Here is a 12,185-nt window from a genome sequence, read left to right as displayed (position 1 = left end):
TTGTATTCGGCGCACGTGACAAATAAACTTTGATTTGATTAGAAGGCCAGCATCCCGGACTCACCTCTTCACTGTTGACATTGAGACTGGTGTTTGCCTGTACTATTTAATGAAGCTGCCAAGTGAGGACTTGTGAGGCATCTGTTTCTCAAACTAGACACTCTAATGTACTTGTCCTCTTGCTCAGTTGTGCACTGGAGCCTCCCACTCCTCTTTCTATTCTGGTTAGAGACAGTTTGCGCTGTTCTGTGAAGGGAGTAGTACACAGGCGTTGTACCAGATCTTCAGTTTCTTGGCAATTTCTCACATGGAATAGCCTTAATTTCTCAGAATAAGAATAGACTGACGAGTTTCTGGCCATTTTGAGCCTGTAATCGAACCCACAAATGGTGATGCTCCAGATACTCAACTAGTCTAATGAAGGCCAGTTTTATTACTTCTTTAATCAGAACAACCGTTTTCAGCTGTGCTAACATAAATGCAAAAGGGTTTTCTAATGATCAGTTAGCCTTTTAAAATGATAAACTTGGTTTAGCTAACACAACGTGCCATTGGAACACAGGAGTGATGGTTGCTGATAATGGGCTTCTGTACGCCTATGTAGATATTCCATAAAAAAATCTGCCGTTTCCAGCTACGATAGTCATTTACAACATTAACAATGTCTACACTGTATTTCTGATCAATTTGATGTTATTTTAATGGACAAAAAATGTCATTTTCTTTCAAAAACAAGGACATTTCTAAGTGACGCCAAACGTTTGAAAGGTAGTGTATATACAGTACCAGTCAAAAGTTTGGACACACCTACTCATTCAAGGGTTTTTCTAATTTTTTTACTATTTTCTACATTGTAGAATAATAGTGAAGGCATCAAAACTATGAAATAACACATATGGAATCATGTAGTAACCCAAACAGTGTTTAACAAATCAAAATATTGTTTAGATTCTTCAAAGTAGCCACCCTTTGCCTTGATGACAGCTCTGCACACCTCGGCCTTCTCTCAACCAGCTTCACCTGGGATGCTTTTGCAACAGTCTTGAATGAGTTCCCACATATGCTAAGCACTTGTTGGCTGCTTTTCCTTCACTCTGCGGTCCAAACCATATCAATTGGGTTGAGGTCAGGTGATTGTGGAGGCCAGGTCATCTGATGCAGCACTCCATCACTCTGCTTCTTGGTCAAATAGCCCTTACACAGCCTGGAGGTGTGTTGGGTCATTGTCCTGTTGAAAAACAAATGATAGTCCAACTAAGCGCAAACCAGATGGGATGGCGTATCGCTGCAGAATGCTGTGGTAGCCATGCTGGTTAAGTGTGCCTAAAAAAATAACAGACAGTGTCACCAGCAAAGCACCCCCACACTATCAAACTTCCTCCTCCATGCTTCACGGTGGGAACAACACATGCGGAGTTCATCCGTTTACCTACTCTGCCTCTCACAAAGTCACAGCGGTTGGAACCAAAAATCTCAAATTTGGACTCATCAGACCAAAGGACAGATTTCCACTGGTCTAATGTCCATTGCTCGTGTTTCAAATCGAATCAAATTGTATTTGTCACATGCGCCGCAGTGAAATGCTTACTTACAAGCCCTTAACCAACAATGCTTTAAGAAGTTAAGAAAAATAAGTGTTAAGTAAAAAATAGAAAATAAAAGTAACAAATAATTAAACAGCAGCAGTAAAATAACAATAGCGAGGCTATATACAGGGGGTACCGGTTAGTCGAGGTAATTGAGGTCATATGTACATGTAGGTATAGTTAAAGTGACTATGCATAGATAATAAACAGAGAGTAGCAGCAACGTAAAAGAGGGGTCTGGGTAGCCCTTTGATTAGCTGTTCAGGAGTCTTAAGGCTTGGGGGTAGAAGCTGTTAAGAAGCCTTTTGGACCTAGACTTGGGACTCAGGTACAGCTTGCCGTGTGGTAGTAGAGAGAACAGTCTATGACTGGGGTGGCTGGAGTCTTTGACCATTTTAAGGCCTTCCTCTGACACCGCCTGGTATAGAGGTCCTGGATGGCAGGAAGCTTGGCCCCAGTGATGTACTGGGCCGTACACACTACCCTCTATAGCGCCTTGCTGTCGGAAGCCGATCAGTTGCCATACCAGGCAGTGATGCAACCAGTCAGGATGCTCTTGATTGTGCAGCTGTAGAACCGTTTGAGGATCTGAGGACCCATGCCAAATCTTTTCAGTCTCCTAAGGGGGAATAGGTTTTGTTGTGCCTTCTTCACGGCTGTCTTGGTATGTTTGGACCACGATAGTTTGTTGGTGATGTGGACTCCAAGGAACTTGAAGCTCTCAACCTGCTCCACCCATCGGTGAGAATGGAGGTGTGCTCGGTCCTCCCTGTAGAGCACAATCTTTCTCCTTTGTCTTGATCACGTTGAGGGAGAGGCTGTTGTCCTGGCACCACATGGCCAGGTCTCTGACCACCTCCCTATAGGCTGTCTCATCGTTGTCGGTGATCAGGCCTACCACTGTTGTGTCATCGGCAAACTTGATTATGGTGTTGGAGTCGTGCCTGGCCATGCAGTCATGAGTGAACAGGGAGTACAGGAGGGGACTGAGCACGCACCCCTGAGGGGCCCCCAAGTTGAGGATCAGCGTGGCGGATGTGTTGTTACCTACCCTTACCACCTGGGGGCAGCCTGTCAGGAAGTCCAGGATCCAGTGGGAGGTGTTTAGTCCCAGGGCCCTTAGCTTAGTGATGAGCTTTGAGGGTGCTATGGTGTTGAACGCTGAGCTGTAGTCAATGAATAGCATTCTCACATAGGTGTTAGTTTTGTCCAGGTGGGAAAGGGCAGTGTTGACTGCAATAGAGATTCCATCATCTGTGGATCTGTTGGGGCGGTATGCAAATTGGGGTGGGTCTAGTGTTTCTGGGATAATGGTGTTGATGTGAGCCATGACCAGCCTTTCAAAGCACTTCATGGCTACGGACGTGAGTGCTACAGGTCAGTAGTCATTTAGGCAGGTTACCTTAGTGTTCTTGTGCACAGGGACTATGGTGGTCTGCTTAAAACATGTTGGTATTACAGACACAGTCAGGAAAATGTTGAAAATGTCAGTGAAAACACTTGCCAGTTGGTCAGCGCATGCTCTGAGCACACATCCTGGTAATCCGTCTGGCCCTACGGCCTTGTAAATGTTGACCTGTTTAAAGGTCTTACATCGGCTACGGAGAAGCGTGATCACACAGTCGTCTGGAACAGCTGATGCTCTCATGCATGTTTCGGTGTTACTTGCCTCAAAGCGAGCATAGAAGTAATTTAGCTTGTCTGGTAGGCTCGTGTCACTGGGCAGCTTTTGGCTGTGCTTCTCTTTGTAGTCTGTAATAGTTTGCAAGCCCTGCCACATCCGACGAGCATCAGAGCCAGTGTAGTAGGATTCAATCTTAGTCCTGTATTGAGGCTTTGCCTGTTTGATGGTTTGTCGAAGGCATAGCAGGATTTCTTATAAGCTTCCGGGTTAGAGTCCAACTCCTTGAAAGCGGCAGCTCTACCCTTTAGCTCAGTGCGGATGTTGCCTGTATTCCATGGCTTCTGGTTGGGGTATGAACGTACAGTCACTGTGGGGATGACGTCATAGATGCACTTATTGATGAAGCCAGTGATTGATGTTGTGTACTCCTCAATGCCATCAGAAGAATCCTGGAACATATTCCAGTCTGTGCTAGCAAAACAGTCCTGTAGCTTAGCATCTGCTTCATCTGACCACTTTCTTGATGACCGAGTCATTGGTGCTTCCTGCTTTAGTTTTTGCTTGTAAGCAGGAATCAGGAGGATAGAATTATGGTCAGATTTGCCAAATGCGAGGAAGAGCTTTGTACGCGTCTCTGTGTGTGGAGTAAAGGTGGTCTAGAGTTTTTTCCCCTCTGGTTGCACATTTAACATGCTGATAGAAATTAGGTAAAACTGATTCCCTGCATTAAAGTCCCCGGCCACTAGGAGCGCCGACTCTGGATGAGCATTTTCCTGTTTGCTTATGGCTGTATACAGCTCATTGAGTGCGGTCTTAGTGCCAGCATCGGTTTGTGGTGGTAAATAGACAGCTACGAAGAATATACATGAAAACTCTCTTGGTAAATAGTGTGATCTACAGCTTATCATGAGTAACTATACCTCAGGTGAGAACCTCAAGACTTCCTTAGATATCATGCACCAGCTGTTGTTTACAAATATACATAGACAGCCACCACTTGTCTTACCAGAGGCCGCTATTCTATCCTGCCGAAAAAGCTTGACTCTGTGAAACATAAGATATTACAGTTTTTAATGTCCCGTTAAGATATATGTGATCGTAGTTTGTCTATTTTATTTTACATTGATTGTACGTTGGTTAATAGGACCGATGGTAAAGGGAGATTACCCGCTCGCCGTCGGATCCTTACAAGGCACCCAGACCTTCGTCGTGGATATCTCTGTCTCTTTCTCCTGCGAATGATGGGGATGAGGGCCTTGTCGGGCGTCTGTAGTAAATCCTTCCCATCCGACTTGTTAAAGAAAAAGTATTCCTCCAGTACGGGGTGAGTAATCGCTGTCCTGATATCTAGAAGCTCTTTTCGGTAATAAGACACGGTAGAAGAAACATTATGTACAAAATAAGTTACAAATAACGCAAAAAACACAATAACACAATTGATTAGGGGTTTGTAAAACGGCAGCCATCTCCTCTGGCGCCATTCAGCCCAAGCAAGTCTCTAATGCACTTTCCTGTGGCGGTCCTCATGAGTGGCAGTTTCATCATAGCGCTTGATGGTTTTTGCGACTCCACTAGAAGAAACTTAACAAGTTCTTGAAATTTTCTGGATTGACTGACCTTCATGACTTAAAGTAATGATGGACTGTCATTTCTCTTTGCTTGTTTGAGCTGTTCTTACCATAATATGGACTTGGCCTTTTACCAAATAGGGTATACCCACCCCTACCTTGTCACAACACAGCTGATTGGATCAAACGCATAAGAAGGAAATACATTCCACAAATGAATGTTTAACAAGGCACACCTGTTGATTGAAAACCATTCCAGGTGACTACCTCATGAAGCTGGTTGAGAGAATGCCAAGAGTAGGCAAAGGGTGGCTACTTTGAAGAATCTCAAATATAAAATATTTTTTGGTTACTACATGATTCCATATGTGTTTATTCATAGTTTTGATGTCTTCACTATTATTCTACAATGTAGAAAATAATACAAATAAAGAAAAACCCTGGAATAAGTAGGTGTGTCTAAACTTTTGACTGGTACTGTATATATAAATATATTTGTTATTATTATTACAGGACAAATCTGTGGGGGCATGTGTCCTTGTACCCCCTATGGGCATGACGCCTCTAGCCGCATTCACATCACGTTGGAAACTCTGGAACTCCAAGCTAAAATGAACGTGAGTTATTTGCGTAGAGAGCTTCCTATTAGTTGATACTGATACTTCTGAAGTGGGAAATGGGGGTATCATCTTTCTACAATGAGTAAGCAAGTCATTGATAGAAAAGTAATCAATATACTGAACAAAAATATAAACATAAAATGCAACAATTTCAACGATTTTACTGAGTTACAGTTCATATAAGGAAATCAGTCAATTGAAATAAATGAATTAGGTCCTAATCTATGGATTTCACATGACTGGGCAGGGGCCACTTGGGAGCCAGGCCTTGCCAATCAGAATATGGTTTTCGCCACAAAAAAAAAGCTTAATACAGACAGAAATACTTAATCAGCTGTCCGGGTGGCTGGTCCTGCAGGTGAAGAAGCCAGATGTGGAAGTCCTGGGCTAGCGTGGTTATACGTGGTCTGCGGTTGTGAGGCCGGTTGAACGTACTGCCAAATACTCTAAAACAATGTTGGAGGCGGCTTATGGTAGAGAAATTAACATTCAATTCTCTGACAACAGCTCTGGTAGACATTCCTGCAGTCAGCATGCCAATTGCATGCTCCCTCAAAACTTGAGACATCTGTGGTATTGTGTTGTGTGACAAAACTGCACATTTTAGAGTGGCCTTTTATTGTCCCTAGCACAAGGTGCACCTGTGTAATGATCATGCTGTTTAATCAGCTTCTTGATATGCCACACCTGGCAGGTAGATGGAATATATTGGCAAATGAGAAATTAACACTAACAGGGATAAGATAACAGAGAAATAAGATTTATGTGTGTATGGAACATTTCTGTGATCTTTTATTTCAGCTCATGAAACATGGGATCAACACTTTACATGTTGCGTTTATATTTTTGTTCAGTATAAAATGGTATACCTTACATTCATAAAGCATAAATGTCACTTAATTTGATTACAAAATCACACACTCAAGAAGGCCATGCACAGTTCCAGTGTAACTGGAAGTAACACTATGCCTTAGACCCAAAATGGCTGCCTAGTCCTATACCCAAAATGGGCACCCAGTTTCCTATGGTCCTCCTGTACCTTGAGGTCGTGCCGCTGCAGCTGTGAGAGCTGGCAGCCCTGGATGTCCCTGGAGAGAAAAGTCTCTCTGTACTCCCCTAACCCCAGAGAGTACAGCCACGCAGCTACCTCCTCACTTTCCCACCTCTCCGCTATAGCCACAGACATAGACACAGAAACACACGCACACAGACAGACCAGCGCAAAGAAACACACATATAGATATACAAAAAAAAAACACACCAACACTGAAAGTTCACATACCAGAAGAGGCTGCTGAGGGGAAGACGGGCACATAATAATGGATGGAATGGAGTTAATGGAATGGTATCAAACACATGGAGCCAATGTGTTTGATACAGTCCAATCTATACCGTTCCAGCTTTTACTATGAGCCCGTCCTTCAATTTAAAGTGCCACCAGCCATCACTGACATGGACACTGAAAGTTCACGAATCCACGAGCATGCATAGGTGAACTCAAAGAGAAACAGAATCAAACAAGAGAAAATAAACATACAGAAGCTACAATATACAGCTACACAGCATTTAGAGCAGGCCAGGGGTATTCATATCTGGAGCCTGATTGTCTCCAGCAGGCCGTGAAGTAGGGGACTCGCCTAGACTCTTACCTGACCGTTGTACCAGGCCACAATGTACTAAACTGTGGCTGTGGTTGTATGGAGGTTAGGCCTCAAAGCAGGGGTTTGCCTGGATCCATACCCGACAGAGAGCTGTTGGACCAGGCCACAATATAATAGCGTGGCTGTGGTTGTATGGAGGTTAGGCCTTAAAGCAGGGACTCGCCTGGATCCTTACCCGACAGAGAGCTGTTGGACATCTGCTTGTGGAGCTTCTCTCTCTCCTTCCTCACCTTGGGCATCATCTTTAGCTTCATACTACTCTTACCACTCACTCTCACAGAGTCCTGGAAAGAGGGAGGAAGAGAAATAATGGTGTGGTTGAATAAGAATGACTTCTGCTGTTGTCGATCCATGTACAAATCAGACCTGGGTTCAAATACTGTTGTAGGTATTTCAATTACTTTTCAATAGATTTCAAAACAAGTATTTAGATTTTGAAAAAAACAAGTAGTTGAATATTGGAATGTATTTGAAAATACCATTTGGAAAGTATTGGCATGTATTTACAATTACTTCAAATGCATTTCTTTGGAAGTATATGAAAGATGGTATTATCAAAAAAATATTTGAATGTATTTGAAAATAGTTGTGAATGTAGATAGTAGTTTTATTTAAAATAACAAACAAACTTAACATGTACAGGACTTATTTCACTGTTTCATCACAATATGCAGCCCATACTTTATACTTTGGTGTCTCATGAAAGAGATGCTATGTTACATTTCAAAAACATCAGGGTTTCAAAAAAGCTCCTTGGACATTGAACTGCGATCTGGTCTGAAGATACGCCCTCCAATGCTGAAAAGCTGCTCCACAGCTGCGAAGGATGCTGTGACGTGTAGGTACTCAGCAGCAACTCTGCTCAGTGTTGGGCACCTGTGACTGTGTGTCTTCCAGAATTTCAGAGGATCAGTGTTGCGCCGGTAAACTTTGCGGCAGGATCATTGATGTCTGCAGTAAGTGCAGCCTTCTAAGTGGCACTGCACCATGCCAGTTTAAATTGTGAATCCAAGACTGAGGCAATCTGGTATGGTTTCAAATGCTCATAAACAGTCAGGCGCTTGTCAACTTCTTCCAGGTTTTTGACAAGCTTTCCATTCTACCTGGTAGAGCAAGTGAGGAGCTGTTTAGTCAGTCCTCTGATACATGGAATGATGTAGGTGGCTGTGACAATTTTCAGATCCTTGCACTCTATCTGTGGCAACCTCAAAGGGGGTTTGGATGTCCACAACATCAGCGAGGACATACTTCTCGTACATAGATAACTTGGTGACAGGCAGTGTCAAGCTTTTCTTCATCAAGCACTGAGAACTGAGCGAATCATTTCGGTTGAGAGTTCTACCTTGTGGCTGGTTGCAGATGATTCAAGGAGATCCTGTGCAAATATTGACTTGCTGTAGTGGGAGACAATGTTGGAGGCTTTGGAAATGGCTTTGTTATGGTTATCTGCAGATTTATAGACATATTTCACAGTGAGTTGTGTGTGAGAAAAGCATCTTTCATGCTGTGGAAAGTGAACTTCATCAAGGTCAGTGGAACTTACAGACCTTCCTCCACTTCAACATCAGTATCCTCTTCTTCAGAGGATGTGTCGTCTTCAAAATGAGAAAAGGCAACAACCGTGTTATTGGCGTTATCGTTGACCACGGTGTTGACTTTGGTTGAGATCTTGTAGTGATCCAAGAGTTCCGCAGACTGTATGTGCTGGCAATGCATTCTCCAGTATGGCGGCCTTTGAACCGTTTACATGCCAGCATAACACTGTGAAGAGTCCAATTCTGTAGGAAGTGCCATGCCCTTTAGAGCATAATATTTGACGGAATTTGAAAAGGTTTTCAAATAGTATTCAAGGAAGTATTTGAAATTGGCCGACTATTTAGTTTTTACAAATAACCACTAAAAAACAAATAAAAATAGAAAGAATACACAGAAAAAAAACCATCTTAAATAACAAATACACATGTATTTCAACCCAGGTCAGGTACAAATTGAGCAGACAACTTTACCAAAGACACACAAACACACCCCCAACCTTTACACCAGGGTTTCTGAAAAAACCTACACTCGATCCCTCCGATGTCAACAACTACAGACCAGTATCCCTTCTTTCTTTTCTCTCCAAAACTCTTGAACGTGCCGTCCTTGGCCAGCTCTCCTGCTATCTCTCTCAGAATGACCTTCTTGATCCAAATCAGTCAGGTTTCAAGACTAGTCATTCAACTGAGACTGCTCTTCTCTGTGTCACGGAGGCGCTCCGCACTGCTAAAGCTAACTCTCTCTCCTCTGCTCTCATCCTTCTAGACCTATCGGCTGCCTTTGATACTGTGAACCATCAGATCCTCCTCTCCACCCTCTCCGAGCTGGGCATCTCCGGCGCGGCCCACGCTTGGATTGCGTCCTACCTGACAGGTCGCTCCTACCAGGTGGCGTGGCGAGAATCTGTCTCCGCACCACGTGCTCTCACCACTGGTGTCCCCCAGGGCTCTGTTCTAGGCCCTCTCCTATTCTCGCTATACACCAAGTCACTTGGCTCTGTCATATCCTCACATGGTCTCTCCTATCATTGCTATGCAGACGACACACAATTAATCTTCTCCTTTCCCCCCTCTGATAACCAGGTGGTGAATCGCATCTCTGCATGTCTGGCAGACATATCAGTGTGGATGACGGATCACCACCTCAAGCTGAACCTCGGCAAGACGGAGCTGCTCTTCCTCCCGGGGAAGGACTGCCCGTTCCATGATCTCGCCATCACGGTTGACAACTCCATTGTGTCCTCCTCCCAGAGTGCTAAGAACCTTGGCGTGATCCTGGACAACACCCTGTCGTTCTCAACTAACATCAAGGCGGTGACCCGTTCCTGTAGGTTCATGCTCTACAACATTCGCAGAGTACGACCCTGCCTCACGCAGGAAGCGGCGCAGGTCCTAATCCAGGCACTTGTCATCTCCCGTCTGGATTACTGCAACTCGCTGTTGGCTGGGCTCCCTGCCTGTGCCATTAAACCCCTACAACTCATCCAGAACGCCGCAGCCCGTCTGGTGTTCAACTTTCCCAAGTTCTCTCACGTCACCCCGCTCCTCCGCTCTCTCCACTGGCTTCCAGTTGAAGCTCGCATCCGCTACAAGACCATGGTGCTTGCCTACGGAGCTGTGAGGGGAACGGCACCTCCGTACCTTCAGGCTCTGATCAGGCCCTACACCCAAACAAGGGCACTGCGTTCATCCACCTCTGGCCTGCTCGCCTCCCTACCTCTGAGGAAGTACAGTTCCCGCTCAGCCCAGTCAAAACTGTTCGCTGCTCTGGCACCCCAATGGTGGAACAAACTCCCTCACGACGCCAGGTCAGCGGAGTCAATCACCACCTTCCGGAGACACCTGAAACCCCACCTCTTTAAGGAATACCTAGGATAGGATAAAGTAATCCTTCTAACCCCCCCCCCCCCCTTAAAAGAGTTAGATGCACTATTGTAAAGTGGTTGTTCCACTGGATATCATAAGGTGAATGCACCAATTTGTAAGTCGCTCTGGATAAGAGCGTCTGCTAAATGACTTAAATGTAAATGTTTCCCAAACTTGGTCCTCGGGACCCCAAGGGGTGCATGTTTTAGTTTTTGCCCCAAAACTACATAGCTGATTCAATTGATCAAAGTTTGATGATTAGTTGATTATTTGAATAGGGCAAAAACCAAAAACGTGCACACCTTGGGGTCCCGAGGACCAAGTTTGGGAAACCCTGCCTTACACACACACTCACATCCACTTCCTCTGAGCAGTGCATGGCAGGGCAGATCCAGTGTATGTCATCTAGCTTGTGGAGCTCAGCACTCAGAGAGTTGAGAGTAGAGAGAAGGTCCTCTTCCTGGGGAGAGTCCAGCTAAAACAGAGCGGGAGGGGGGGACAGGGAGGAGAGCGGGGGGGGGGTGGGGGGTGGACAGGGTGGAGAGCGGGAGGGGAAGAGACCAGTAAAATATACATACATTATCTATTAGGAAACCTTTTTCACACTACTGAGCCAAACCAAACAGAACCGAGCTAATTAGCCTAATCTGCACTGGGTTGGTCTGTTCACGAATTCACCATGTTTGCTGGGACGGACAATGTGAAAATAAAATGTCTGATCCAGCACAGTAAGGTTTGGGTTTAGCCTGGGTCCTGGGAACTGTTCTGCTATCATTCCACTCCTTCCCACGCATTGTCATGCAAAACAATATGGCAATGACAAGGAGTACAATGAATGGAATGTTAGCAAAACAGGTTCTGGATTTCAGGCTAGTTGGGGTTGGCTATAGTGCAGTGGTAGAGTTTATAGTATACCAGTAGTTTTCCCTCCAGCAGCATCCTGGTCTCCAGCTGAAGGACTTTACTGCTGTTCACAATCTCCACTGCTGTACTGCGACTCAGACACTGAAGAGATAAAACATACACAAACTATTGTATCGGGTACTACAGCATTTCAATTACTATAGGTTCGGGTTAGGAGTTAATCGTAACCCATGACAGTGTAGTTTTGTTGCCCCTCAAAGTGTTTCCCCACAGTGGCTGCTGGGTAGTGTAGTTTAGTGAGTGCTGCTGGGGAGTGCTGCTGGGTAGGGTAGTTGTGTCTTCCCCAGAGTGGCTTCTGTGTAGTGTAGTTTTATGTCCCCGCAGGTCACTGCTGGGTAATGTCGTTTTTGTTCCCAAAGGTGGCTGCTGGGTAGTGTAGTTCATTGCATTCCGAGAGGCTGCTGGGCGGTGTAGTTTAGTGTAGTGACTGCTGGGTGTTGTAGTTGTCTTACCTCAGGGCTGGATGGTTTGGAGGGGAACGCTTCAGTGAGGACCATGGCACTAGCATTGACAGCATGGGCTAACTCCTGTTCTACCAGTTTATGGGTCTTAGCTGCCTCTCTTATCCTACAAGAAATAAACATAACATTGTGTTATATATCAAAATAAAGACAAATATAACCAAAAAAAAGACTTGAATTGTAAGAGCTCTATTTCCCCCAACATATTTACATTTTAGAAACATGTATGTAAGAAGTTGGGTAGCACTTTATAATAACTCCACGTAATAAAGCATTTATAATGTATTTATAAATAGTTTATTCATCATTTATTAATACTTTTTAAAAATGTCAGCAACCT

General features: G+C 44.6%; 1 protein-coding gene across 6 annotated transcripts in view; it reads right to left on the bottom strand.

Moving 5' to 3' along the window:
* Window positions 1-12,185, bottom strand: part of LOC139534278 (diacylglycerol kinase delta) — a 117,249-nt gene that overhangs the window by 3,533 nt on the left and 101,531 nt on the right. For 4 of the 6 annotated variants that reach the window (XM_071333309.1, XM_071333311.1, XM_071333310.1 and 1 more), the window contains 5 exons: window positions 11,837-11,951; window positions 11,376-11,465; window positions 10,816-10,935; window positions 7,235-7,343; window positions 6,438-6,568 (listed from right to left, as the gene is read on the bottom strand). In XM_071333309.1, coding sequence (XP_071189410.1) covers window positions 6,438-6,568; window positions 7,235-7,343; window positions 10,816-10,935; window positions 11,376-11,465; window positions 11,837-11,951 — 565 coding nt within the window. Of the gene's footprint in view, window positions 1-1,020; window positions 1,229-6,437; window positions 6,569-7,234; window positions 7,344-10,815; window positions 10,936-11,375; window positions 11,466-11,836; window positions 11,952-12,185 lie in introns of all 6 variants that reach the window. The other 2 variants (XR_011666931.1, XM_071333313.1) reach the window with 2 other exon arrangements.

This window comes from Salvelinus alpinus, chromosome 11 (assembly GCF_045679555.1).
Source record: "Salvelinus alpinus chromosome 11, SLU_Salpinus.1, whole genome shotgun sequence".
Classification (NCBI taxonomy): Eukaryota; Metazoa; Chordata; class Actinopteri; order Salmoniformes; family Salmonidae; genus Salvelinus; species Salvelinus alpinus.
Note: the sequence above shows the minus strand (reverse complement) of the source record. Positions and strands in the feature narration are given on the sequence as shown.